This window comes from Phyllosticta capitalensis, assembly GCF_038381095.1.
Source record: "Phyllosticta capitalensis strain CBS 128856 chromosome Unknown BKA78scaffold_6, whole genome shotgun sequence".
Classification (NCBI taxonomy): domain Eukaryota; kingdom Fungi; phylum Ascomycota; class Dothideomycetes; order Botryosphaeriales; family Phyllostictaceae; genus Phyllosticta; species Phyllosticta capitalensis.
In genome coordinates this window covers 1,371,901-1,397,275 of record NW_027117444.1, presented here as the reverse complement: position 1 = coordinate 1,397,275, position 25,375 = coordinate 1,371,901, and the positions used below count along the sequence as shown (strand labels likewise).

General features: G+C 54.9%; 8 protein-coding genes across 8 annotated transcripts; 5 read left to right on the top strand and 3 right to left on the bottom strand.

Annotated features, from left to right (window-relative positions):
- The first annotated feature begins 758 nt into the window (after window positions 1–758).
- On the top strand, window positions 759–2,700 carry BKA78DRAFT_316887 (nucleotide-diphospho-sugar transferase). The gene is made up of 4 exons (XM_066888667.1): window positions 759–937; window positions 994–1,050; window positions 1,101–2,273; window positions 2,329–2,700. Exons 1-4 carry the CDS (start codon window positions 869–871, stop codon window positions 2,353–2,355), a joined length of 1,326 nt encoding a protein of 441 aa, XP_066743470.1. The 5' UTR covers window positions 759–868; the 3' UTR covers window positions 2,356–2,700.
- Window positions 2,701–3,312: 612 nt separating this feature from the next.
- BKA78DRAFT_151744 (cell division control protein 2-like protein) lies at window positions 3,313–5,100 on the bottom strand. The gene is made up of 4 exons (XM_066882952.1): window positions 4,822–5,100; window positions 4,235–4,740; window positions 3,999–4,162; window positions 3,313–3,889 (listed from the first exon to the last, which is right to left on the bottom strand). Exons 1-4 carry the CDS (start codon window positions 4,856–4,858, stop codon window positions 3,631–3,633), a joined length of 966 nt encoding a protein of 321 aa, XP_066743469.1. The 5' UTR covers window positions 4,859–5,100; the 3' UTR covers window positions 3,313–3,630.
- Window positions 5,101–5,239: 139 nt separating this feature from the next.
- BKA78DRAFT_151722 (uncharacterized protein) lies at window positions 5,240–6,628 on the top strand. Its single transcript, XM_066882949.1, has 2 exons — window positions 5,240–5,618; window positions 5,677–6,628. Exons 1-2 carry the CDS (start codon window positions 5,333–5,335, stop codon window positions 6,432–6,434), a joined length of 1,044 nt encoding a protein of 347 aa, XP_066743468.1. The 5' UTR covers window positions 5,240–5,332; the 3' UTR covers window positions 6,435–6,628.
- A 474-nt stretch (window positions 6,629–7,102) lies between these two features.
- On the top strand, window positions 7,103–8,889 carry BKA78DRAFT_371579 (uncharacterized protein). The gene is made up of 3 exons (XM_066892710.1): window positions 7,103–7,836; window positions 7,887–8,372; window positions 8,431–8,889. Exons 1-3 carry the CDS (start codon window positions 7,581–7,583, stop codon window positions 8,730–8,732), a joined length of 1,044 nt encoding a protein of 347 aa, XP_066743467.1. The 5' UTR covers window positions 7,103–7,580; the 3' UTR covers window positions 8,733–8,889.
- Window positions 8,890–9,771: 882 nt separating this feature from the next.
- On the top strand, window positions 9,772–13,302 carry BKA78DRAFT_283894 (SNF2 family N-terminal domain-containing protein). Its single transcript, XM_066885681.1, has 3 exons — window positions 9,772–10,491; window positions 10,543–12,426; window positions 12,479–13,302. Exons 1-3 carry the CDS (start codon window positions 9,781–9,783, stop codon window positions 12,875–12,877), a joined length of 2,994 nt encoding a protein of 997 aa, XP_066743466.1. The 5' UTR covers window positions 9,772–9,780; the 3' UTR covers window positions 12,878–13,302.
- BKA78DRAFT_316875 (major facilitator superfamily domain-containing protein) lies at window positions 13,303–15,721 on the bottom strand. Its single transcript, XM_066888666.1, has 5 exons — window positions 15,094–15,721; window positions 14,662–15,045; window positions 14,258–14,605; window positions 13,782–14,197; window positions 13,303–13,671 (listed from the first exon to the last, which is right to left on the bottom strand). Exons 1-5 carry the CDS (start codon window positions 15,342–15,344, stop codon window positions 13,532–13,534), a joined length of 1,539 nt encoding a protein of 512 aa, XP_066743465.1. The 5' UTR covers window positions 15,345–15,721; the 3' UTR covers window positions 13,303–13,531.
- Window positions 15,722–17,898: 2,177 nt separating this feature from the next.
- BKA78DRAFT_316871 (uncharacterized protein) lies at window positions 17,899–18,927 on the top strand. The gene has a single exon (XM_066888665.1). It carries the CDS (start codon window positions 17,959–17,961, stop codon window positions 18,814–18,816), a length of 858 nt encoding a protein of 285 aa, XP_066743464.1. The 5' UTR covers window positions 17,899–17,958; the 3' UTR covers window positions 18,817–18,927.
- Window positions 18,928–19,859: 932 nt separating this feature from the next.
- BKA78DRAFT_283887 (uncharacterized protein) lies at window positions 19,860–25,371 on the bottom strand (the record flags this gene model as incomplete). Its single annotated transcript, XM_066885680.1, has 6 exons — window positions 25,225–25,371; window positions 24,953–25,142; window positions 24,035–24,760; window positions 23,710–23,984; window positions 20,627–21,971; window positions 19,860–20,287 (listed from the first exon to the last, which is right to left on the bottom strand). The coding sequence occupies exons 1-6, from the start codon at window positions 25,252–25,254 to the stop codon at window positions 19,860–19,862; spliced, it is 2,994 nt and encodes a 997-aa protein (XP_066743463.1). The 5' UTR covers window positions 25,255–25,371.
- Between the last annotated feature and the right edge of the window lie 4 nt (window positions 25,372–25,375).

Sequence of the window (25,375 nt, the reverse complement as noted above, 5' to 3'; positions counted from 1 at the left end):
AGCAACTGGCAACATTTGGTAGCCAGCAAACAGAAACGAGACAGCAGTCTGCGCTTCCATGTCGCCACAGGCCGTAAAGCCCAGAGCAAGCTAGGTTTTGGCCGTGCATCGACAAGACATTGGTCGAGGAAGGTCATTGGAGGCGCCTACAGAGACTGACGGCCGCTCCGTAAAGATCAGTACACTGATACAGCTGTAGACGGCTACAGCACATCGTGAAGACTAAGAGAAAGTCTGTGTGCAGACACAAGCCTACGACTCGCAAAGACGGTTGCTCAAGGCAGGGGAGCCCTGGCAGTCATGCATATTCTGTGAGATCTAGAAGTGGATTCTGTGAAGGCCGTAAGGTTGAAGTGCTCGCTTACGGACTTGTCGTGGTGGTTGGCTGCAATTTGCACCAAAACTGCCCAACACCGCGTATCTTTCTACGCGTCCCTACAACACAACAGACAGCTCCTCCAAAGCTTCCAGCCACGTCAAGGCGCACAGCGTTCCGCATCATCCGGTTGAGAAAGAGAGAGCCATGGCTTGGCATGTGCTGCTGCGCGTGCTCTATCGACTTTGGCCGTGATGGAGACAGTTGGTCCAGGGTAGGCAGACATTCTCAGAGCCGTCAAAGGAGTCATCTCCGTGAATATTGACAGTTCCGTCGAGATTGGACATGCAGCTGATGCGTGATGGATGGACCGGCGACGAGAGAAGTTGTTGGACAAACAGTCGCGACGTCAGGGCAGTCGGGGACTGACCGCCTTCCAAGGGCCCGCGTCGCGTACTACCAGGACTCCTTGCGCCGCTGCCCAGCCCGCCGTCACTCGGGAAAGCTGTCCTCAATCCCTCAAATGCAAAAGCCCCTTCTCGAATCTTTACCATGAGCCTTCAAGTTCCCCTCAGATCAAAGATGCCCGGCCACGCCCCCTCCACCAAGGCTGTCATTCTGGTGCGAGGAGCTCCACTATTTTCTTGCCGCGAACACCTTGCTAACCACCACCCCAGGTCGGCGGCCCCTCGAGAGGAACACGCTTCAGGCCACTGTCCCTCGACGTCCCCAAGGTATTCTTGCCTATGCTCTGAATCTGCGCTGCCAATGCTAATCATTGCAGCCGCTGTTCGACGTCGCCGGTCACCCCATCATCGAACACTGCTTCCGCGCAATTACAAAAGTCCCCGATATTAAGGAGGTCTTCATAGTTGGATACTACGACGAGTCGGTCTTCCGCGACTTCATCAAGGAGTCTGCCAACAAGTTCCCCAACATCAAGCTTCAGTACCTCCGCGAATACCAGGCTTTGGGCACCGCAGGCGGCCTGTACCACTTCCGCGATGCGATCCTCAAGGGGCACCCTGAGCGCTTCTTCGTCATCAACGCCGACGTGTGCTGCTCCTTCCCGCTGAACGAAATGCTGAAGCTGTTTGAGGAAAAGGACGCGGAGGCCGTCATTCTGGGCACCCGCGTGAGCAACGAGGCCGCCACAAACTTTGGTTGCATAGTTTCGGACACGCACACCAAGCGGGTTCTGCACTACGTGGAGAAGCCCGAGTCTCACATTTCCAATCTCATCAACTGTGGTGTCTACCTCTTCTCCACCGAGGCCATCTTTCCCTCGATTCGCTCCGCGATCAAGCGCCGCACCGAGCGACCCCGCCTGCTCTCCTACCCCTCGTCCGAGAACCTCGACTCGTCCTTCATGCAGGCAGATGACGAGGACGAAGGCGAGACTCAGGTCATCAGGCTGGAACAAGATATTCTGTCCGACCTGGCTGACAGCCGTCAATTCTTCGTCCTCGAAACTAAGGATTTCTGGCGACAGATCAAAACTGCTGGCTCCGCCGTGCCGGCGAACGCCCTGTATCTGCAAAAGGCGTGGCAGTCGGGTTCGGAAGAGCTGGCGCAGCCCTCAGCCAACATCATCCCACCTGTCTTCATCCACCCGTCGGCGCACGTCGACCCCACAGCCAAACTGGGCCCCAACGTATCAATTGGGCCGAGAGCAAACGTCGGAGCCGGTGTGCGTATCAAGGAGTCCATCGTACTCGAAGACGCGTCTATCAAGCACGACGCGTGCGTGCTGTACACCATTGTTGGATGGAGCAGCAAGGTTGGCGCATGGGCGCGTGTCGAGGGCACGCCGCTGCCGCACACGACGCACAACACCAGCATCGTCAAGAATGGCGTCAAGGTGCAGAGCATCACGATTCTTAGCAAGGAATGCGCAGTGGGCGACGAGGTGCGCGTGCAAAACTGCGTGTGCCTGCCGAACAAGGAGCTGAAGAAGGTAAACATTGCGCCCTGCCTACGCGCACCTTTCATGCCACTAATCCGGACGTTAGGACGTCGCCAACGAAGTCATCATGTAAAGAGCAAAGGCAGCCAGCTGCTGTCGTGCATGCCTCTCATCTGCATGGAGAAGAAATAAAAAGGAAAAAAGCCACAGAGCACCAAAGCAAAAAGCACATACGCCACTCCATCATCCTCCATGCGCCAAACCGCGCAACAAACGGTGTTATAGGAGCCATAGTCATTATACCATTCGACAAGCCCTTCAATATAATTTTTTCGTGCCACTTGTCCATCAGTTCAAATCCAATGTTTTCAGAAAGGTGAATCAACTGTTTGAAGCGAACACTTGCCCAGTGTGCATGGTGTTCAGACTTTGGTAGTCGAATTGAGAAATGAAATGGGTGTCATGGGCCTCATTCCACGTCCCCGCAAGAATTGCTCTCCCCATTCCGTTTCCCCCATGCGCACACGTGCCTTTCGCCTTTCGCCTCTCGCATTCCAGGGTCGGTGAATCGACGATGGTGACGTCGTTATCGACGATCGAGGCGAGGACGAGGATTGTTCATAGGTATTCATGCATTGCGCTCACCAGGACAGTAAAAATCTCATCAAACAGCGTCATTTATGTCCATGTTCAGTTCTATCCAGGAGTCTTCCACTGTCTCCAGACGCGTTCATCACAAGAGGAAAAAAAGAACCGCTACGCACTCGGTCCTAACCCAACATCCGAATGTGCGCAAAGGGGCATTGTCATCATCATACAAGCGATTGGGGGAAAAACAGAGAGAAAAAGAAAAGGTTGTGACAAGGAAAGAGGAGAATATGAGCCCTCCCGCCAACCGGCCTTGCCTGAGCATGTGCAACCAACCAACCATCCATCCACTCTCGGCTCGCCATACCGTTTAACGCCTTTTGGTGTCTGCCTAGCACATAAAGAGAAGACTAGAGAAAAGAGAGAAAAGGAAAAGGGGGGGAAAGCGATGGAGAAAAAGTACCTAGCCTATGGGGAGCAGAGTTGCTCCCGACCGCCACCGCGCACCTATTTTCCATCGTGTCCCTCCAGCTGTCCTGTGCGCTGATATCCACCCTGTTTTGCTGGTGCCGTGCTCGGATGCCCGTTGTGCGCTTTTGCTTGCGATTTTTTGCTGTACACTTCGTTTTTGATGAGCGAGCGCGATTGGGGAGGGGCAGACTTGGGTGACAGAGAAAATCACTCAAAGCGCAACTCAACGCCTTCTGACTCGGGCGGAAAGGAAGAGCGGCACACGGGCGTCAAGTCTGCGACCAGGGTGTGCGCACAACGGCGACAGATGGGTGAAGATCGCGACGGACAGCCGGGTTCCATTGGCGTCCTAATGGAATCCGTTGATCTTGGGTGGGCCCGACATGTTGGTGCCTTCGGTGAAGTATGGGTGGATGCAAGCCTGCTTGGCCGAAATCCGACCAGCGGGGTCGTACACGAGCAGCGCGTCCAGGAGGTCCAGTCCATTATCGTCGAGAGTGGGCACGATGGCTGCAATGTCGGTCCTATGCCACTTGGGGAACGACGGCTTGAAGTCGGGGAAGGAAGTCACGCCGGGCCACTCGCTCTCCGAGGGGGTACCCAAGATGCTGTGGTTGCAAGGTTAGTTGAGATTCAGAAAAAGGGGGTGGGCAAGGGGGTCGATGTGGCATCATGTTAGGCAATCAGGGGCAGGGGTAAAGGTCTCTGAATGCATACCGGAAAATTTTGAAAATTTCGTCAATCTCAGAGTCGCCAGGGAACAGCGGCTTGCGAGTGCACATCTCGGCAAAGATGCAGCCAGCAGACCACATGTCAACACCGGTCGAGTACTGGCGACCACCAAGGAGAATCTCCGGAGCGCGGTACCAGAGAGTAACGACCTATCCATGACCGTTAGGTAAATATGCTTGCATAGTCGTCTGTGCATTGGCCCAGACCAGGGGTGCACCTACCTCGTGAGTGTACGTCCGCAAGGGCACACCAAAGGCCCTAGCAAGACCGAAATCCGCCAGTTTCAGGTTGCCGTCCTGATTGATGAGAAGATTCTGCGGCTTGAGGTCGCGGTGGAGGACGCGGTGGGCGTGGCAGTACCGGATGCCCTCAATCAGCTGGCTCATGAACTTCTTGACAATGTCCGGCCCGAGACCCAAGTGCTGCATATTGGCATCCGGGAGCGCCTTGCCACGACCGCCCTGGCTCACCGGCAGCGCCTCCATGTACTTCTTCAGGTCCAAGTCCAAATACTCGAAGACGAGGTAAAGCTTGTGTCCGTCGGCATGGACGATGTTGAGCAGGCGAACAATGTTGGCGTTGTTCATCTCCTTGAGCAAGGAGATTTCGCGAATGGCCGTGCTTGGAACACCCTCATCCTCGGCCTCGAGACGAATCTTCTTGAGGGCAACAATGCGCTGGTCCTTGGTTGTCAGATCGCGCGCTTTGTAAACAACTCCGTAGGTTCCTAGTCAAAGATTGCGGTTAGCCAGGGTCAAGCTGAATTGGGCCATGTAGAGTGCTCAAAGGGAGGACAGGGCAGATATACCCTCTCCAATCTTTTCAATCTTCTGGTAGTTCTCCATCTTGGCGTGCCTCTGAGAAGTCACTGCGGGACAGACTCAATCAAATGTTGTCGGTGCGGTGGTCTGCGGAGGGGCTCGTAGGGCGGCGACGTATCAATCAGCTCCCGAGGGGATTTGAGGACGGAAAGAGGGCGTCGGTGACGGTCTGTCGACAGTGCTGGAGGGTTAGTAGAGTCGTGGGAACGAAAGGTGGTGAAGCAGTCGTGTTGGCCAGCGGACGGGCTTAAGAGTCTTGTTGCCGCAGCTCGTGTGTTTACGTCCAAGGGCAGCGCCCGCGCCGAAACCAATCAAAGCCCTTGGCGTGTCGAGGTCCGTGCCCCTGACCGCCCGCGACTTGACAGCCGCCTCTTGCTTTGGCATCTGTCACTCGACTCAACACCACAACACCATCTCGCGCCAGGGCGCTTTTCCGGCTCCAAAAACATCACGTCAAACCAACGGTCCGCAGCCACTATCGCCGTTGCAAGCCACACTATGTCACAATCCCTGGATGCCCACCAACGGCCGCCCACTCACCTCCGAAATGTCTACAAAAAGTTCCAGAAGCTGCGCGGCTCTGCCCTGGAATCCGATCCCGACCTACTAGATCTCACGCGACCGACTACAAGAGACCAGCTGCGCGTCATCCGTACCATTGACCCCGCAAATACCCATATACTGTTCCAAGAATTTGCACGCGCAGAGTCGTCAGCCACAGAGCCACTGGCTGCGCCAATCGCATCCGCACCGGTACCTGTATACGAACACCCGCACATGCCAGGTACGCCCCGAGTCGCTTCTGTCGTGGCTACGTCATCTCCCTGATGTTGGAACGGTAGGTCTCCATGTGATCCCGTCCCTTTTCCCTCCCGAAATTCAAAGACTCCTACTCTCCCGTCTGATCCACCGAGATCTTTCGGACCAGACACACAAAACCAACGTACACATGCATTATGAAGTCCCGTATCCGCCAGGTCAATCTTTCTTCTCCATGGCTCCATCGTCTGAGCCACTGTTCCTCCCAAAAGATCCCACCGTTCACAAGCCGCTCTCTATCAATCAGTTTCTCAACCGCAAGCTACGTTGGGTCACGCTTGGTGGACAGTACGACTGGACCGAGAAGGTCTACCCATCAACACTCCCTCCACTTTTTCCACCCGACGTGGGCGAGCTTCTCCACGGCCTGTTTCCGGACATGAAGGCAGAGGCCGCAATCGTCAATTTCTATACGCCGGGGGACACGTTGAGCATGCACCGCGATGTCAGCGAAGAATGCGAGCGTGGCCTGGTAAGCGTCAGTATAGGATGCGATGGCATCTTCGTAATTGGTCGTAATAGCGACGACGAAACAGATCCTTCCCAGGTGCTCACACTTCGCTTAAGGTCTGGCGATGCTGTGTACATGACTGGAGAATCTCGCTTCGCCTGGCATGGCGTGCCACAGGTGATTCCGAAGACGTGCCCTGAGTGGCTTCGGGATTGGCCAGCATCTTCCGCGGTAGACGCCCAGGGAGAGCCAAGCGAATGCTACGAGCAATGGAAAGGCTGGATGCAAACGAAGCGCATCAACATCAACGTACGCCAGATGCGGGATTAAGTTGCGAGCCAAATGAAAGACACTGAGTTTCGACGGAGCTCCACCAGTTGCGTACCCTTTTTCACGACGCCTGCCACGTTTTGCAATTCGAGGTTGGCAAGCTCCTCGTCACCAGACAGGACTGCATAATGGTCTTTAATTCCTCCTTTCACACTAAGGCATCTGACGGTATATAGAAAGGAGGTCTTCAACCGGCATCCTCGCCAGTCCATGTGCTCACGCCATTTGATAGTTAGCCAGCGCAGCATTGAGCTGACCCCGCGGATCGTCGAAGCTTAATTGTGCCTATCCATCAGATCGATATCAGATGGAGACATTGTCATTGACGGATTACGCCTTGTCAGCTTACTCAAATTGAATTATAGTTGAACACATCTGACGAAACGTCTAAGACGCCAAGTGTAGTTTCAAAATCACTCGACCGGGCGCTTGCTCGTTGTAGGTCAGCACATCTCCGTCCAAGGCATTATGTTGCGGAGCGGGAAAGTTCAAGTGTTGGAGCCGCCAAGCGCCGCTCGATCTAGCGCGTACTCTAGTCAAGCAACCAAGACCTTCTCCGCTCCGAACAGAGCCAAGTCCACCACTGCTAGGTTCAAGCAGGCAGGTCCATATGACAATTGACAGCTGAAAGATAAGCATCCAAGAAGCTTGATCGTTAAGCCAACGAACCCTCTCGATGACTCTAAAATCCCAGAGCATTGTCCTAAAGAAATATGGACCGGCCCATAGCTGACACCATTGGCCCGTGCCTAACGGCCGGAAAATTCATGGAAAGCGGAAGAGCTACCCCAAATGGAGTCGGAAAGTGTTAAGACTCTTGGTAATGGCGGGCAGTACCATTTGTCAAGTTTCCTCGCGACCTTTTTGATTACGCATCTATAGGCGTTGTTGTTTTGTCGGACCCGAGCTGTTCTGTATAGCTTCATCAGTTGGATGCTGTCGTCATCCCTGAAAGCTGATGCCGAGCATGCCGTGTGCGCGCTAAGGCGGCAAAAATGACCGGCATGGTGGATATGCTATGGATCCCTAGCTAGCTACAATTTCTAAGCTACTTGAGCTATAAAGAAGTGCGGAGCTGCTGATGATGCTGCGTGATTTTGGCAAACTTTCTGCCTGGTTGTTTAGAAAGACTTCGACTGATACACCATGTCTACCGCATTTCAAACCCCCGCTATCCCCAAGGGCTCGACCATCCTGGTCACGGGCGTCAATGGACTCATTGGCTCCCATGTGGCTGACCAGCTTATCAAGTATGGCTACAAGGTCCGCGGGACGGTTCGCGAGCCGAGCAAGCACAAGTGGCTTCAGGAGCTTTTTGAGAAGAGCTATGGACCAGGAAATTTGGAACTCGTTTCTGTAAAGGACATGGCTGCTGAAGGGGCTTTCGATGAAGCTGTCAAAGGTAATTTAAGTGCCGTGAACTGCTTTTTCGTATATACTGACTTTGCTTAGGCGTCTCTGGTGTCGCGCACGTCGCATCGGTCCTGACGTTTGACAAGGACCCCAACACTGTCATTCCCCCCGTCGTTGCTGGTACTCTGAATGCTGCAAAGGCCGCCGCCAAAGAGCCCACCGTCAAGCGATTCGTATTGACATCTTCTGCCACGGCGGCTTGTCTGCCAAACACCGAGCAAGAAGTTGTCGTTGACTCCAACAGTTGGAATGAGGCAGCCGTTAAAGAGGCGTGGATCGAAAATCATGAAGACACCCCGGCCTTCCGCTACACCGTGTATGCAGCCAGCAAGACGGTGGGAGAGCAGGAAATGTGGAAGTGGTACCGGGAGACCAAGCCGAACTTTGTGCTCAACACGGTCCTGCCGTATGCCAACTTCGGCCTTTGCTTGGATCCTAAGAATCAGGGAACGCCTTCGACTGCCGCGTGGATTCCTTCGTTGGTCAAAGGAGACATGAGCGGCATGGTCTTCCAAACTCCGCCGCGTACGTTGTGATCTTTGGCTCTTTATGAACACTGTCCGACTAACAACACAATAATCAGAATGGTTCGTCGACACCCAAGACACAGCTCTTCAACACGTCGCCGGACTCATCGATCCCGAGGTCAAGGATGAGCGCATCTTTGGATTTGCCGAACGGTACACCTTTGATCAGATTCTCGACATGCTGCGCAAGAACTATCCAGATCGCCAGTTTCCCGAAAACTTCATGCCGAAGATCGATAGGACCAAGATTGCACCCGCTGATTACAACAGAGGGGAGGAGGTCTTGAAGAGACTGGGACGGCCGGGCTGGACTCCCCTCGAAGAGTCGGTCAAGAAAAATGCTGAGGCGGTCATGTAAGGGCCTGCATGGCACTTTGGGGGAATAGTGGAAAGAATTGAATCTTTTTGGCCAAAATTATGGAGGATAAGAACCTCTTCGATCGGGTCTTCGAGCAAATAGAATGTAGTGCGTCGAATTGCTTTCATCGAGTGTTGCGTGCGGGCCGTGTTCGAAGTTGTCGGGCGTCGACGTCAACATCGCGAGTCAGGTCAGTCGGATGTGCCCCACCAAAGCGCCGGTTGCTGTTGCAACCGGGCCGAGAAGATCCCCATCGATTAGATCTTGCAACTCGGACCCCGGCCAGCGCGTCAACGCCCACTTGGACTGCCAAAACCAGTCACTGCAACGAGTTCCTTCGTCTTCGGCTGCCAACCGTTCCCCAGCATATTGCAGCGCCAAGCAAGCGGGTCAGGTATTCGAAGATCCTGGCCCACCAATCCTTCCACGCAAAATCATTGACCTGAATGTACAAATCCAGAAAAGACTCACGTCAAGGGCCCTTTCGACCTATCAATACACTCTCGTCTCAGCAGAGCTCCTCGTCTTCAAGCCAGAATAGCGATACAGTCCCAGTCTACCGAGGACATTCGTCGCAAAACGGACCCGTCGATTCATCTGGCCTTCCAGTGTACCAAGACCTCGAGGTTTTTGACGCGTTGAACACGAACCTTCCAAAGGAACGACCGGTGCGATATTCATACGGAAGTCCAGGCAGCAGTCTGAAGCTTGGCTTTCCAGCTCCCTGTTCGAAGAAAGTGAATACAATCCCAGACTGAGTCCTGCAACACCACCGTCGCAACGCAAAGCACGGCTCCGCGAGGCCTTGAAGAGACCGACCACATCGCTGGACCTCGACAACTTATACTGGGGTGGAAAGATTCCCAAGGCTGCGGCTTTTCAGCTAGGAAATAAGGGAGGGACGGAAGAAATCATGGTCAACGAGCGGGAGCCCCCGAGGCCATTGGACCACCACCAGCGTCCGCCTGCTCCAAGGCAGGTGCATGACCTGACCAACACGCCAAATGCGCCCAAGTTCGGCGAAGCAAGCCCGCTCAGGAACCCTCTCATGCGCGACCAACAGTCAAATGTCTTCATCAACAGGAAACCCGGTCACCGACCGGAGTTCCACAAGTCAAACTCCCAAGGCTTCCAAGCTGGTCCCGTTGGAATCTCGAAGCCCTCCGGCCCCAAGATGCACACCATCCCCCCGACACCTCGACAGGTGTTTTCTTCTGTTCGCCCAGTGCAAGGATTCGTTCCTATCAACACATACGACAAGCCCAAGCCCCTCGACTTGTCGGGTGGCAAAAAGCCCACCATCGACTTGACCGGAAGCGATGACGAGTTTGACGCCGATGCCGCCATTAGAAATGATCGAGGCTTCGGTGCCGTGGACCCCTTTGCCTACGTTGAATCCAACCAGGCAAATGACAACATCAAGGCATTGCTTGAGGGTGCTTTCGAGGAGGATGATGACGACAAGCCCAAGACGCGATTGCGGCGGAGAAAGAAGAAGGAGCAAAAGAAAGCAGAGGATAACAAGGTTATGAGCCTTGCCGACAAGCTCAAGGCGCTCGACATGAAGCTGGAAGCAAAGAAGTCGCCAGAGCCGGAACCCGAGGAAGAAGAGGAAGAGGAAGATGATGGCACAGTCGACGGTCTGGATGTGAAGCTTCTTCCTCACCAGGTTGACGGTGTCGCATGGATGACCGACAAGGAGAGCGGGCAGCGCAAGAAGAATGGTGTCCTCCCAAAGGGCGGCATTCTCGCTGATGACGTAAGTCTGAAGACTGCCTGTGGGAAATATTGAGACTAATGTCTGCTCTAGATGGGGTTGGGCAAAACCGTTCAGTCAATTGCACTCATTCTCAGCAACCCGCGTCCAGACCCAGAAGAGATCGCCGCAGATTCCAAGGCCAAGAAGGATCCTAACAAGATACCTTCCACCGTTGGCAAGTCCACCCTGGTTGTAGCACCCTTGGCCCTTATCAAGCAATGGGAAGCCGAAATCAAGAGCAAGGTGCTGCCTTCTCACGCTCTCAGAGTCAAGGTTCATCACGGCCAATCGCGCACCAAGTCCGCAGAAGAGCTCAAGAAGTATGATGTCGTCATCACTACCTACCAAGTCGTCGCTTCCGAGCATGCCTCCAGCTCTGAGGATGGGCCCAAGGTTGGCTGCTTCGGTGTTCATTGGTACCGCATTATGCTCGATGAAGCCCACACGATCAAGAACCGCAATGCCAAGATGACAAAGGCTGCTTATGCGCTCCGCTCGCACTACCGCTGGTGCTTGACCGGTACGCCGATGCAGAATAATCTCGATGAGCTGCAGAGCTTGATCAAATTCCTCAGAATCAAGCCATACGACGAGTTGAGCAAGTGGAAGAACGACATTGCTGGTCCCATGAAGAATGGTCGCGGAAATCTGGCAATGCGAAGATTACAGGTGTTCCTCAAAGCTTTCATGAAGCGAAGGACAAAAGACGTGCTCAAGAAGGAGGGCGCTCTCAACCCTGGTGGCAAGGCCTCAAAGGATGGCAAGGGAACAGAGGGCTTCAAGATCGTTGGCCGAAAGATTGAGACCATCGTCGCGGACTTTTCCCCTGAGGAGCGGCGCTTCTATGACCGTCTGGCAGACAGGGCGCAGAGCCGGTTGAAGGAAATGATGGGAGGCGAAAAAGCCGACTACATTGGTGCCTTGGTCTTGCTTTTGCGTCTCCGACAGGCTTGCAACCACCCTCAACTTGTCGGTGGCCAAGTTGGACAGGACAAAGATGCAATTGCAGGAGCTGGCTCTGGAGGCGCGCCAGCTGGGTCGCAAACTCCGAGAAAGTCAAAGTCGGAAGAAAACAAGGAGCTTGACGATCTCGCCGACCTGTTTGGCAACGTGACGGTTGGCACCAAGCAGTGTGACGTCTGCCAGATTCAACTTTCCAAGGCTGAGGCATCAGCTGGAGCTGCCAGATGTGCCGATTGCGAGGCTGACCTTGCTGCCCAAAAGCAAAAGCACAAGAAGAAGCGCAAGTCGAAGGGCAAGGAAGAGAAGTCAAAGGTTCAGGAGCTCGACGAGGATGAGGAAGACGAGTCTCCAAGGAAGCCTGCAAGGATGATGCGCAAGAAGCCCGTCGTCCTTGACAGCGAGGACGAGGAAGAGGGTGACTGGGTGGTTCCCGAGAACGAGCGTAGTGCGGCTGACCTTGGACGGGCGGGTGGTACTGACGATGAGAATGCAGATGGTCCTGGTGAGTGGTTGGACTCTGATGAGTCCGAGTCTGGCGACGAGCCTGGCACCCCTACACCAAAGAAGGTCATCAACCTCGTCTCTTCCGAGGCTGAACAGGATTCGGAGTCGGAAGAGGAAGAGGAATCAGATTACGACAGCGATAGGTCCGAGGACTTCAGAATGGTGCCTTCGACCAAGATCTCCCGTCTGCTCGACATTCTCGACAAGGAGACACCTGACCACAAGGTCATTGTCTTCAGCCAGTTTACTTCTATGCTCGACTTACTGGAACCGTTCCTGCGTAACGCTGGATTCGATTTCACTCGTTACGACGGCAGCATGCGCAATGACTACCGAGAGGCCAGCCTTGAGAAGTTGCGAAACGACCCCAGCTGCCGCATCCTTCTTTGCAGTCTCAAGTGCGGAAGTCTGGGTCTCAACCTTACAGCAGCCTCCCGTGTGGTCATCCTTGAGCCTTTCTGGAATCCCGTAAGTCTAGTTGTCGGACGTTTGAGGAGCATCCGCTAATACAAGAATCCAGTTCGTCGAAGAGCAAGCCATCGACCGTGTCCACCGCATCAACCAAAAGGTCGACGTCGTCGTCTACAAGCTCACCATCTCGCGCAGTGTCGAAGAGCGAATCCTAGACCTGCAAGAAGCCAAGCGCAAGCTCGCCACCGCTGCCATCGAGGGCGGCAAGGCCATCAACAAGCTCAGCATGAAGGACATCATGAACCTGTTCCGCCGCGACGCTGAACACGACCATCCCGTCGACGTCGACCAAAACAACTTTGCCAGTGGCTTCAAGGGCATGCTCGGTGCCACTGCTGGAGACTTTACTGATAACAGCAGTATGAACCAGTTCTTTAAGAAGGGACGGGGCCAGAAGGAGAGGGTCGAGTCGTCGCGCCAGGAGCATGCGGTGTATGGACGCCGTTGATGTTGACGAGAGCATGAGAGTCTCCTTGATTATGTGTTGTTTTGGGAGTTAAGGCGGGGCAAAGCATTCTGTCTCACGATTGGGCGTCACAAACGACTTTTACGGATGGATGATACAGTTTCGTTCATAAGACTTGGATCAGCCGTTTAAAAGTCTCCGGACGTCTTCTCTATGGTCTGCTTTCATTTCTAGAAATCCGTATGTCTTGATAAAGGTGGGGCTGTACATGATCTTGCGCGCCTAGTGCCTGCTTGCTTCGTAGACATGGTGCGATGGATGAAGCAGAGACACAGGCTAAGGAGATGAGAAAGTGAAGAATTGAATAGACTCAAGTATGGTCTATGTCGTTGCAAGGCACTCAAGGCGAATCCATAGAAAGGACAAGTTGTCTAGAAACCTTTGATATCCCATCACCATTAAGTCTTACTGCGCCACTGGGAATAATACATGAAGACTGAAGAAGTCTCTCCTGCTATTACACTAGTCATAAAAAGGACTGAAAATATCCAACCTCCTCCTAGCACACAGCCGCCATTAATTTCGTCCTCTTGATCCCTTGCGACATCTCCAGTCTTGTGAAACGTGACAAGTATTTTGCGATATCTAAGCAGAAAAAAATAAAGCAGTCCCATCGGACGGAACAATGGTCTTGGTCTACTCGGCAACCGTGTCGTAGCGGCTCATGGACCTGATCTTGGGGCCCCACTTGAACAAAACCCAAGGGATCGGCAGCAGAGCGAGCGAGATGAAGCCCAAGAGGCTGCTCGCCCAGTCGACGTGGAGGTTTGTGTACACTGAGAGGAGAGACGTCAGCCGTGGTTCCAGGCCAAGCATGGACGAATGGCCAAAAATCGAGAGATGGAAGGAGGGACTGAGAAGGGAAGAAGGGGGCGACACGACGTACTCTGAACAGTGAATAGCGGAAACACGGCTGCAAGGACATATCGCGCAATCCCGTTCGCCGCAATGGCGCTCGCCGCAGTCAGGGGCCCGTAGGTGTTGAGCATGTAGTTCGCCGTGCCAACAAAGATGGCCAGTGTGCCAAAGGCAAAGGGGACGCCGGCGGCCAGCGGTGCCCAGTACGAAATATCGGTACGCGCCGTCCATCCAAACCAAAAGAGCGCGATTGGCATGCCCAAGCTGCCTATCATGGCAATGTATAGCCGGTGTTCAGGAGCCGCCTGTCTCTTCCCCGCGGCAAGGGCCAACTGCCGCTGTGGTTGGTACCACTTTTCATCGACCCATATGGCGGCGAAGGTTGCGAGGAGGACACCGAGGGAGATGCCGAGGAACGTGAGGCCGGTGGATGACAGTGACATGCTGTAAAAGGGGGAAGTGTCAGTTGTGGGTAATCTCTGCGGAGCAGTAAAGAGTACTTACTTGTAAATGCGACCAAAGACAATCGGATATGCCTCGAAGAACGCAAAGAGCACAGCAAAACAGAATGCAACGTAGATACTGATGAAGGTAACAATGGGTTCGAAGATGAGCATGTGAAGCGGCCTGATCAGCGTGACGGTAAACAGGAACTTGATGGCGGCGGCGCCCTCCAACTCTTTCGGTGGTTCCGGGAGACCACGCTTTTTGGCGCGGCGCTTCAAGATCGTCTTTTCGTACGTCTCAGGCAGGCATATGGTCATCAAGAGAACGGCAATGGACCCGAAAATGATCGTCCATTGCGTCCATCGCCAGCCTTTGTGCTCGACGACGAAACCGCCGACGATGGGGCTTGATAATGCGTCAGCACTGAATTTGTGGAGGGTTGAGGCTGCTTGATTGCTCACCCTATTGATGGACCAAAGAAGGGCCAGGTGATGTACGACACCGAACCGATCAATTGCCACCTCTCCGTGTACATGTCGGCGGCAGTCCCAGCCCCTACAGCCATGACCGGTCCGCCAAAGAAGCCGGCAAAGAAGCGACAGACCAGGAAAGATCCAAATGATTTGGAAAATCCCGCGCCCATTGTGAAGAGCATGAACACCGGGAGCGTTGTCAGATAGACGATATTGCGACCAGCCGTCTCGCTGATCGGGGCAGCCATGATGGGCCCAAAGGCAAGCCCAATGACATAGAGCGAAAGGCCGAGAATGGCTGCCGTAGTGGAGACGCCAAAGTGCGCTTCAATCTCGAAGACTGCCGGTGTGTAGATGGATGACCCTAGTGATCTGGAATTGCTCAGTACTTGACTGTCAGTAGGAGCGGAGAGACTGTACACCATGAATGCGACTAGGCCTATGACGCCCGTGATGGTCGCACGCTTCAAGTGACTCCAGTTTTGGGGATTCTCAGGGTCATCGGGTCCATCCCAAGACACTTGCTGTGTGTTGCTTTTGTCGTCACTTGGGGGCAAGCTGCCCTTCTCTATGTCCAGAGACTTGGAGGCAAAACCTCCGTCGCCATCTTTGTGGGGAGAGGGAGCCTCTGGTGCCGTGTTGCCATCACTGTTGGCTGCCGGCTGGGCCATGATTCGAAATGTCGCAAACAGGTAGTTGAAACCGACTGCTCAATCGACAGGCAAAAAACGATCTTACCGGATGCTCGACCGAAGAAAAATGGCGAAGCCGCTAAGGTGCCTCATGCTTTATAGCGCGACACGATAAGATCTTTGTTTTCTCATCTCACAGCGCCTACATGACACGCCACGCTGTCACCGCTGGCATGCAAACATTTCCTTCTTCTTTGCGCACGACTCCCTGCCACCGCAACAGCCTCCGGCCGAGGATGTTGAGAAATCAGGAGACTGAAAACGTTGAAAACAACAACTGCCGAGACCAGAGTCAAGGCTGCAGCTAGGATGCTGCGGGCGCCGATGGGCGCAGGTGCGGATATCAGTAATCATGTCGCGGCCACGTTTTCTGTTGTTGAGTCCAACAACGCCCGTCAGAGTGCGGCTCTGGTCTCGTTTTCGCCCGTAAGAGGCCTTAGCGTCGTCGGTGATTAGTTTGTCGTCGACCGGTCTCAATCAAGCTTCGACAACGAAGGACGTATGCCTTGAACAGGAAATAGGGAACCTTCGTTGAGGTTATAGCGCTCCTCATATGGCTACTGACTCTTTCAATGGATTACATCGCCAGCGGCGCGACTCAAGTCAAAGCCGTCTCTTTGCCAGCCTCTCTTGCGTTCTCTGGATCCACCGTCGTTGACGCCCAAGGGTTTCTTAAGACCGGTCTTCCTCCCCCCAACCAAAAACCATCTGAGTCTTATTGTGTGAAGATTTTCGAGGCTCAATCGAGCTTTCTGACGGGCCTTCGAGTCCTCATTTGCGGACATTCGTGACATAGGTTGAGCGGCTTTCGGAATGGTCTTGATGAGGCCTGGAGACTCCAGAACTCAGCCGGCGGATAGAACCAAGCTGTCATGCTCATCCAGAATCAGAAGCGAAAGCTAATCTGATAACCATGGCATCGAGCAGGATTGAATGATGTTGTAGTCTGATGGAATGCTCCTCGCTGCCCGTATAGCTCCAACTGGTTGATATTCGGCATTACTACCTGAACGGCTAATCGCCGGTATGACGTCAGTAAGTGTTTCAATTCCAACGTCACCTCATGGTGCCTTGAGCAGTAATTCCATACCATCAACCTCTTGTTTCATTGTTTCCACTGGCGATACGTTTTCTACTGGTCCAATTGGTCCAGGAATTGTCCTTAGAGTATCCCTCTTCCTCAGATTCAGCGTTCCTCTTGCAATAATGGATTGTATCCCGCTTCCTGTGAGTTGTTTGCTCCGTCGGGTGTTTCGAAACGTCAAGGCCTAACAAATTCTTCAGATTGTCTGCTTTCAGTGTGGGACGTACGTAGCCTCTTGAAATCCTCCAAATGGATGTAGCTCTGACCTATCCTTCCTCTAGCAATCAGAACCCATGCCATTGCAAGGTCGTGGGCCCGACGATCGGCTTCGGCGTCGCAGTGGTTCTGGCTGTCGTGTGTTGGCCTGCGGCGCTACTCTGCGGATGCTGCGCAACGGACGCGGGGAAGAAGTAAGGCTTGCGCTCGAACGCCGAATGATGGCGACTGATGCGGAACAGGATGCTTGCTGCGCCTGCTGATACAAGCGGCGCCGTCAGTAATGCGATACCCATATGAGGACGACTTTTATGACCTTACGACAAGTTTTCAAAGCCTGAGATGCGTTTATTTGACTTCCCAATGTCAGCGGATTGGCGAGATTCAACGGCCTACTGCTTTGAAAGAGCTGCGTTTGAAAGAGCTGCGGAATTCCATTGGAAGGTTGCGACGTTGTTGGTGGAACAGCCCCGGAAGCGGTGGAAGATTCCCTGTCCCTACATTCAATTCTGAATTCTTTCTTCGATGCTTGCTCAATTGGAGGTCATTGTGTCTTCAAGTAAGGCTCACATGCGCTCAAGCTCAGAATTCGGCCATGGCGGAAAAGTCGTTGGGGGTCAGATGAGAGGGGACGGCGGTCCTGGACTTTGTTCGGCTCCAGAGGTGGTCGGATGCCGCTCCTGAAGCGCACAGGTAATGCTCCCTCAGGCGGCACTACTCCCCTCATCGCCCACAGAGCGCAGCGCCTGTTTATCTGAAGACCTTGCCAACACTGCGCACTCTCTCGGCTAGCGTTCTTGAATCCATCTCGATCCCGTTCTTGAAGTGCGCAGGCAATCCCTCCCTGGGAGACACTACTACTTCCCCCCATTGCCCACACAGCACAACGCCTGTCTACCTCACCACCTTCTTGCCAACCCTTCGGACGTTCTCGGCTTGCGTTTCTATGGGTAACAGATCTTGGGAGATGGATGAGGAGGAGCAGGAGCAGGAGCGCCGCAACATGCCAGCCGAGAACGATGCAGAGCTGAGCGGGCTCTTCCAAGCGATCACCCCGGAGTTATACTTGAGTCTCCCTGAGCCAGTGCGCCAGCAAGTACAGGCCTCGTACAGGGCCCTGTACATCCACGGAACCCAACTGGACAATCAGATGCCCACAAACTTGTCGCAGGAGTACGGTAAGTCGACTGCAGGTCACTAAATAGTCACATTCCCGTTCTCATGTTGACAGCAGGCCAAGATGTACCAGTCACCCACGGTGAACAGGAACAGTGGCAGCCGGGTCCAAGATACATGTATCCGTCGCCAGAGCCATTCCAGCTCGTCAACCCGCGACCGCAGCAAGCTCCACAGCAAGTTGGGCAACAGCCGTACCGCAACTCTCTCGACAACGCCGATCCTCCCTATTTCACTCAGCCCCCCGCCGACAACCATCAGCAGCCCTCGTCCACCTTTGATTCCGAGTTTTTGCGTGGCGCCGATAATCGTGCGGCCTTCACGGACGAGCAGGCCCCGCCCTTGAGCCCTGGCCTACAATCCGGCGACCAGCACCAGCACCAGCACCAACACTCCCATAGCCTCGGACACTACAACGGCCCAACCCAGCCCCCTCAAACCCAGGTAAACGCTGCTCCCCTTCCCGTTGGCCGCGGCCCTCGCTATTTGTCTTCTGCCCGGTTGGCCCCCGTGACCGCTGCCGCCGCCCAAGAGCTCTGGGACAAGAACCACTACAGGAGTAATTCCCCGTCCAACGCTCCCCCTGGGCCGGGCGCTGCCGATCCACCTCCACCTCCACCAGAAGGCCGCTTTATCCGCGCCGTTTTGGCCCCTGGTACGAGCAACGGCTCCATCGTCATTGCCCGCTGCAAAGGCTGTAGGAAGAATGGCAAGACTTGCAACGCGCACTTCGTCTGGCCATGCCCCCGCTGCAGCAATCGTACTTGCGAGGTGGATAGAAATACACGCTTTGTAGCTGTGCGAATTCACCCCAACGGCTTCAACCTCGACCGAGGTTACAGGATCCGTGAGATCGACGGACGTGCGTATACTGACGGTGCGGCGCTGCAAAGACAGCTGCAGCAGCTTGTGGAAACTCCCGAGGAGCAGGAGGAGGAGACGGAGGAGGGCAACAAAGAGGATATGGAGGAATAGGAGGGCGGTCACCCGGATTCGAACGGCGGGCTTTTCACTTCATGCGCCATCACAGCAGAGCCTATTACTACTTTGGGACAGTGTATAGAATTCAATTCAGAAACGTGCGCTACACCACTACGTCAACCTACCTACGATGGTGGATCGAGGCTGCTAATGTGATAGATATGGACGACCCTCGGGCTTGAAGTATGCCAAAGTCTCTACTCTGCTGTATGCTGAGCACCACGAATACTCCCTATACCCCGGTGTTGAGCCCTACGATCACTCCCTAAGCATCTGCATCACAGCTCCGAATTTTGACTATGTCCCACGCATCTTGCAGCTGATCACTCCCTGTGTGCCTACATCACTGCTCAAGATTTTGGCTATGTCCAGCACGCTTTGCAGCTGATCACTCCCTGTATGTCTGCATTACCACTTAGGATTTCGACCATGTCCAGCACGCTTCACAGATGATCACTCCCTATATGTCTACATCACTACTCAGCAAAATGACCAAGCCCAGCGCGCCTCGCAACTGAAGACTCCCTGTACGTCTGCATTATGTCTTAGAATGATACCCACGTCCCACGCGTTTTGTTATTGAAGACTCCCCCTATGCCCATGAGCTGAGCACTCCAATCCCACCCTACACCTACGAGCCAAGCACCACGATGACTCCCTGTACGTGCACAAAAAACACTTGGATATTTGCAAAGTACATGTAGCTAGCTACCACGATGGCGAGATGAGCCCCCAAAGCTGCCTGTCGTTCATTCCCAGTTCGTCGTGCCATATCATTCATCATCGTACCTACGTAGAAAATCCCCCCCAAAAGAACCCAACATGAAGTTCAAGAAGAAAGCGCGCGCGCGCGGTGGAAAGTTCGAGTTACGAGCCCCCAATCCAACCAACCAGCCACCTGACCACCTGTAACCAGCCTCTGTCCAACCAAACCCAACCAACCCGATCCATGGCCCTTACCATACATACATGGCCCACGCCAGAGCCCCCAGCCCGAGTCCGTGTGAAAACAAACGAGACACCACGACGACGTACAATCAAAACCAATAACTCCCACCATGCCTGCTAACGACAAACTCGCAGCCAAGCGGCCTGCCGAGCTGCTCGGCGCAAACGCGCTCGTGCTCGACGAGCTCCTCGAGGATGCGCTCGCCGACCAGCGGGCCGTCCGTGTGCGTGTCTTTGACATGGATGACGACGACGCGGAGGCCCTTGAGCGGCGGGGGTTGTACGGGCGCCAGCGACGACGACGATGCGCCTGCTGCGGCGATGGATGAGGTTGTGGCGGCCGAGGCGGCCGAGGCGGCGGCGGCTGCGGCGGTGAGGGTGGCGTTTGGCGCTGGGCCGTGGTCGGATGGGCCTAGGAGGAATGATGTGCGGCGACTGAGGGGATGAGGCGGAGGGAGAGGGTGGTGGTTGAGCAGAGTTTGCGGCGCGGTTGCTGCTGTTGCTACCCCTGTCCCATCTACACTTGTAGCGCCCGTGGTGGGAGATCCTCCAGAGGTGCCACCGGCAACGGAAATGGAGAGAGATGGAGTTGGCGGTTGTTGCTGGTGGGTCGCCGTTTGCTGTTGCGGGTGCAAACGCGGCGTATCTGGGCCAGGGGTACTTGTTGCAGATGCGATAGGAGTGTCGAGGTAATCGCGCATGTAGACGCGCTCACCAGGAGAGAGGAGTTGCGGCGTTGTAGACGAGCCATAGGCGGCGGAGACGTTGTTGGTCGTAGTTTCAACTGTAGTTGTCGTTGTGGAGGCGCGCGCAGACAGGGCTGCAGTCAGTTGGGAGGCTGCCACTGACTTTTGACGTGAGCGGCTGCGGCGCCTACTGTGCTCATCCTCATTGCCCGAGAGGAAGCCGTTTGGTCCGCTGCGTTTCCGTTTCCGACTTTGACGAAGCTCCTCGCGCTCGCGGTCGAGCTCTTTGCGCGCCTCCCTGACCATGTCTGCCAGATATTGCAGCTCCGCAATCAAATGTCGGGGGGCAAGATGGCCAAAGAGCACAGCATCTCCTTGCGCGTCTGTGTAGCTACATTCGATAAAGACGCCAGTGAGGATCCCAGCTGCAATTTTTGGCGCTGCCTCTTGCCAGACATGCGCCGTGCGCGGAGACAACGACAGTGTATCAGGCTCGACATCTCCAAAGATGAGGATTTCGCGCGCAGGGGTTGGACGGGACGAGCTGGAGCCATAGGATGGACCCAACTCCGTGCGAATAAAATATGCAGAGCTGTCAATGACGCACTGCTGCACGCCGTCCATCTGCGGCACAGATGTAGGCTGTTGTGCTGAAAACAAAGGAGTTCCAGGCTGCGACGGTTGCGAAATAGAAAGCGATCTGCCATCTGCCGCGGCTGTAGGATGTCCATGCGCAAGCGTATTTAGTCCGGTTTCTGACATCTGGGCGCTACTTGCTCTGTGGATATGGCCAGGTCCGCGCATACAATTTCCGTGGCTCACCTTGAAGCCCTTCACACCCAAGCCATCGCACACCTCAATGTAGCCTCTACTGTGGCCGTCTCCTAGTGCGATGTTACCGCCCTCAGCGAGTCTTTGGAAGGTAACGAAGCCAACACCTCCGTCCTCATCTGTAAGGTTGGGCCATATGACGTCATTGAAGATATGAGTCTTGATCGAATTCACAGTAAAAGGCAACGCAGCGAGACGCTTGGGTTTGGAGGTATTGTGAAATGCGGCAGTGTTGATGACGAAGCCAGACAGGTGGTCCAAATGGGGGTGCGTTATGAGATACGTAGCCACATGTTCTCGAACGACGTGCACCGCGTTTGCGCGCGCAGAAGCATTTGGAAACGGCATACCAGCAAACGGTCCGGTTTCCAGCGTCGTGATGGGAGGCGGAGGTGTTGCGGAACGCCATGAAGCTCCATCTGAACTGCTGTCTGTGGAAATATCTTGCTGTGAGGAGTTCGTGTGGGTAGGGCTGGGGGACTCGTCTGTTTCATCGAAATGGACCCTTGCCGTGACGGGGCTGGTTTGATCGACGGTGGGAAAGTCATGCTCCAGTATTCGGGTAATGGCCGACAAATGGGTCCCTGCGTCGACGGCTAATATGGAGTTCTTCGACCATTTCGATGCCGTAGCCCGTACCAGAAACCCCGTCACACTGTCTTCGCTCGGACCGCCACCGGCTCCCTACATGTAGCCGTCAGCAGAGCCACCAGTTTCTTCTGTCATTCATTATGCGGGTGGAAAGATTGGCCAAAGTGCCAATCCAGGCGCTTCTTGTGACGAACTCGACAACCACTGAACCGCAGTGCGGCAAAGCTTGGTGCGCTACCGGCACTTACCAAACAAATCACCTGGATGGCTGCGTCCTTGGAGGGCTGTTCCGCATCTCCATCGGTTTTCTTCATGAAGCCGGCGAGGGGCCGTGGATTGTACGAAGTGCAAGTCCTGTTGGTGCTAGTCTGGAACCCTTGTCTCGCGCGGTGCCCGCTGCTATGGCCAGTCCACAGCTTGGCTGGTGATGGAAGCGGGATGGTCCGTCCGTCCGCGAGCTTGGGATGTGGGCGGCTTTGCCTTGCCGCAAGCTCAAAGTCTTAGAGGACGGGGTTGTGGTGCCGGACTTTGAAGCGCTGAGGCTTTTGGAAAAGGCTGCGGACAAAGACGGGCAGCATATGACTCTCGGGCAGTCTTGAAGCTGCGGGTAGTGCTCAATCGAGTCTTCGGCTGACTGGGCGACTAGAGGTGACAAGTCGAGGCAGGTCGAGGAGAGGCTGTGGTGCGCGGTGTGCGGCTGGCGGAATGGTCTTGGTTCGAGGTAGGTGTCCGATGCGCCAAAAGATGTGGGCGGGCAGCAGGTGTCTCAAACGATATATCTTTGCGCCTATAATCTCTCCAGTAGGCACCAGCGAACTGACGACAGAAGGCGCTTCTCTTGTGGCCGCGCTGGTTTTGGAATCGCGGGGATTGTGTCGTGGAATGCGTCGAGGCGGACGACGGGGTGCGGGCCGGTCGACCTGGATCGTGTGGGGGTGCGTCAAAGAGTGCCGGGCATGGCTTTCTCAGACCCGAAGACGAGGAGGATGGCAAAGGGAAATTGGGAGGAGGGCCGACCGTTGTGGTGCGGTAAGGCAAGGCGTGGAGTAGACCTGACAGGCTCGACGGCGGCGCGCAGGCGCCCTGCGAGAAGCCAAGCGGTTCGTGCCGGGACCAATGGATAAGCAAGCGGATGATGGCAGGCGCCCAAGCTGGAGGGAGGGAATCGCCTGGTCAGAAGAGTTGGTCACAAAAAGTACAACGTAGAAGGAAGAAGTAAGAGAGGAGTCGTCGGCGGGTGGTGCAACGCAAGATGTGTAGTGGTAGGTGGTAGCGCGCGTGTGTCGCGCTCACAGAGTGGACGGAGCGCAGGGCAGCAGAAGTAGGTGACTTGCAGTTTTGCGTGACTCGCGTCATAGGTGGCCCTCTGGTGCCTCTGTCCACAGTGCAGTCCCTCCACCTCTCCAGTCAACCAATCCCCAGAGTCCAGGGCCAGGCGCACCCCTGGTCCGGTTCCCGTCATGTGATTCTTCCATCCCACGATCACCACAACCCCAGCAGTCAGATCTCCTGTGCGTCATGCACTAACCCCGACTGCCGAACCCACTGCCAGCCCCATTACCCAGGAACACTACCACTGCCGTACCAGGACTAACCCCGTCATTGTGTGCTTGTCAAGTTTGGGGGGGAATCATTTTTTTGTGCCCATTCGCTGCCTATCATAGAGAGCTACCGCACGTCATGTCGTAAACCTTTTGCTGAAAAACAGCGCTCGTAAACCCATCCCGCCGTAAAACAAGCAATGCTGGAGATTTCCATCTATACCCGCAGCAATGCACAATTCCAACAGCCGTCGCGACTCGATCCGTCTTCAATCCGTTTACTTGAAGACCTTGCCGTCGGCCCACTGGTAGGTCTTGCCGTTGACCTCGATGCCGCTCTCGCAGGCCCACTGGTCCTCGACGAACTTGCGGTCAGCCTCGCTCTTGGGGTCGAGCTTGGTGAAGTTGTAGCTCTCGTGGTCGGGAGCGACGTCGAAGGCGGGAAGAGCCTCCTGGCCGCGGACAAGGAAGGCACCCTTGATGATGGAGTCGTTGGTGACACCGTAGACGGAAATGACACCAAAGAGGTACTTGCGGCTGGCCTCGAGGCGAGCGAAGAGACCACCTATCAACGTTGTCAGTCTTGATTACTTTCCAATTGTCAAAATTCCTTACCAATCAGGTTGGAGCTCATGAAGGTCATGGTCAGCTCGTCGTTGTACTTGTAGTCAACGGCCCAGATGGACCACTCGTTGAAGTCGACGTTCTCCCAGAACCAGGGCATGGCAGCCTTGGTGTCCTCGTTGGAGTACTTGCGCTTCCAGTCGTCAATGGCGAGGGCAGGGCGACCAAGAGCCTCAAGAGGATGCTTGGCCTTGGGGGCAGCGGGGGCCTCAGCCTCCTCAGCAGCGGGCTTGGGAGCCTCCTTCTTGGGGGCGGCCTCCTTCTTGGGCGCAGCCTCCTTCTTGGGGGCAACGTTCTTGATGGCCTCGTCAATGAACTCCTGCTTGTCAGAGACAGCGGTCCAGATGGGCTGGTTGACAACAGTCTCGAACCAGCGGGTGGTGGCGGGGTTCTCGGACCTCCACTTCTTGTCGAAGAAGTACTGGAAGCCGCGGCTGATCATGCTGGCGGCGAAGACGTCGGCAAGAGTGAGCCTCTCGCTGACGAGGTAGGTGTTGACGGTCAGGTGCTCCTCGAGGACCTTGACGGTCTTGAGGGCAGCAGCCTGGCTCTCCTCAACAGCCTTCTTGTTGTAAGGGGAACGGCCGACGAGGGGGAGGAACCAGCCAGCAAGCTTGGGGAGGACCTCGGAGTTGGCAAAGGACATCCAGCGGAGGATGGAGGCGTAGTCCTGCTTGGTCTTGCCGAGGAGGGTGGTCTTCTCGTTCTGGGAGGTGACTGTGTGCGGGTCAGCAGATGCTCAGATATGGCTGGCATGTGTGAAGGCTTTTTGTCAAAACAATTTGTGACAAAGGACATCAGAGTAAATATTCTCAACAGTGATTTTCAGACAGGGATAACTGTTTTGATAGGGTTTCTCATCTTTGGAAAAGGGTCCAGCGTGCCATCAGCTAATGACATTTTACGTACCGTAGACGGCAATGGCAATGCACTCGGAGAGGTTGTAGCCATCAGCACCGACAAAGGTGGGGATCTTGCCCAGCTTGTTGACCTTCAGGTAGTCGGCAGAGATGCCAGTGGCGGGGTTGGTCTCGACAATCTCAATGTCGAGGCCATTCTCCTTGGCGACAGCGATGATGGGCTGGGTGCGCGGCTGGCCCTGTGAAGGTGTTAGCAAACTGGTCGAGTAGAGTCATCGCGGGGTTGGTGTCGGGCCAGCAACAGAGCTCCTCGCCACTGACCTTGTAGCCGTAAAGCTTGCCGAAAGACATGGCTGCTGTTTTATGAAGCGACTGGATTCAAGAAAGAAGGAAGTTTTCAAGAGCCGCTGCCGTTGATCTGGACAGGGAGGACGAGGTGTGTGTGTGAGTTGTTAGCTCAAGGTGGTGTGGA

Coding starts and splice junctions, on each gene's coding strand:
- BKA78DRAFT_316887 (XM_066888667.1), top strand. CDS start 869: ATGAGCCTTCAAGTTCCCCTCAGATCAAAGATGCCCGGCCACGCCCCC. Junction 938..993: donor CCACCAAGGCTGTCATTCTG/GTGCGAGGAGCT, acceptor CCACCACCCCAG/GTCGGCGGCCCCTCGAGAGG. Junction 2,274..2,328: donor CGAACAAGGAGCTGAAGAAG/GTAAACATTGCG, acceptor TCCGGACGTTAG/GACGTCGCCAACGAAGTCAT.
- BKA78DRAFT_151744 (XM_066882952.1), bottom strand. CDS start 4,858: ATGGAGAACTACCAGAAGATTGAAAAGATTGGAGAGG. Junction 4,741..4,821: donor GATTGAAAAGATTGGAGAGG/GTATATCTGCCC, acceptor ATCTTTGACTAG/GAACCTACGGAGTTGTTTAC. Junction 3,890..3,998: donor GAAATTTTCAAAATTTTCCG/GTATGCATTCAG, acceptor TTGCAACCACAG/CATCTTGGGTACCCCCTCGG.
- BKA78DRAFT_151722 (XM_066882949.1), top strand. CDS start 5,333: ATGTCACAATCCCTGGATGCCCACCAACGGCCGCCCACTCACCTCCGA. Junction 5,619..5,676: donor CGAACACCCGCACATGCCAG/GTACGCCCCGAG, acceptor TTGGAACGGTAG/GTCTCCATGTGATCCCGTCC.
- BKA78DRAFT_371579 (XM_066892710.1), top strand. CDS start 7,581: ATGTCTACCGCATTTCAAACCCCCGCTATCCCCAAGGGCTCGACCATC. Junction 7,837..7,886: donor TTTCGATGAAGCTGTCAAAG/GTAATTTAAGTG, acceptor GACTTTGCTTAG/GCGTCTCTGGTGTCGCGCAC. Junction 8,373..8,430: donor GGTCTTCCAAACTCCGCCGC/GTACGTTGTGAT, acceptor CACAATAATCAG/AATGGTTCGTCGACACCCAA.
- BKA78DRAFT_283894 (XM_066885681.1), top strand. CDS start 9,781: ATGCGCGACCAACAGTCAAATGTCTTCATCAACAGGAAACCCGGTCAC. Junction 10,492..10,542: donor GCGGCATTCTCGCTGATGAC/GTAAGTCTGAAG, acceptor TGTCTGCTCTAG/ATGGGGTTGGGCAAAACCGT. Junction 12,427..12,478: donor TTGAGCCTTTCTGGAATCCC/GTAAGTCTAGTT, acceptor ACAAGAATCCAG/TTCGTCGAAGAGCAAGCCAT.
- BKA78DRAFT_316875 (XM_066888666.1), bottom strand. CDS start 15,344: ATGGCCCAGCCGGCAGCCAACAGTGATGGCAACACGGCACCAGAGGCT. Junction 15,046..15,093: donor GGCCTAGTCGCATTCATGGT/GTACAGTCTCTC, acceptor GAGCAATTCCAG/ATCACTAGGGTCATCCATCT. Junction 13,672..13,781: donor TCCGCTATTCACTGTTCAGA/GTACGTCGTGTC, acceptor CTCTCCTCTCAG/TGTACACAAACCTCCACGTC.
- BKA78DRAFT_316871 (XM_066888665.1), top strand. CDS start 17,959: ATGTATCCGTCGCCAGAGCCATTCCAGCTCGTCAACCCGCGACCGCAG.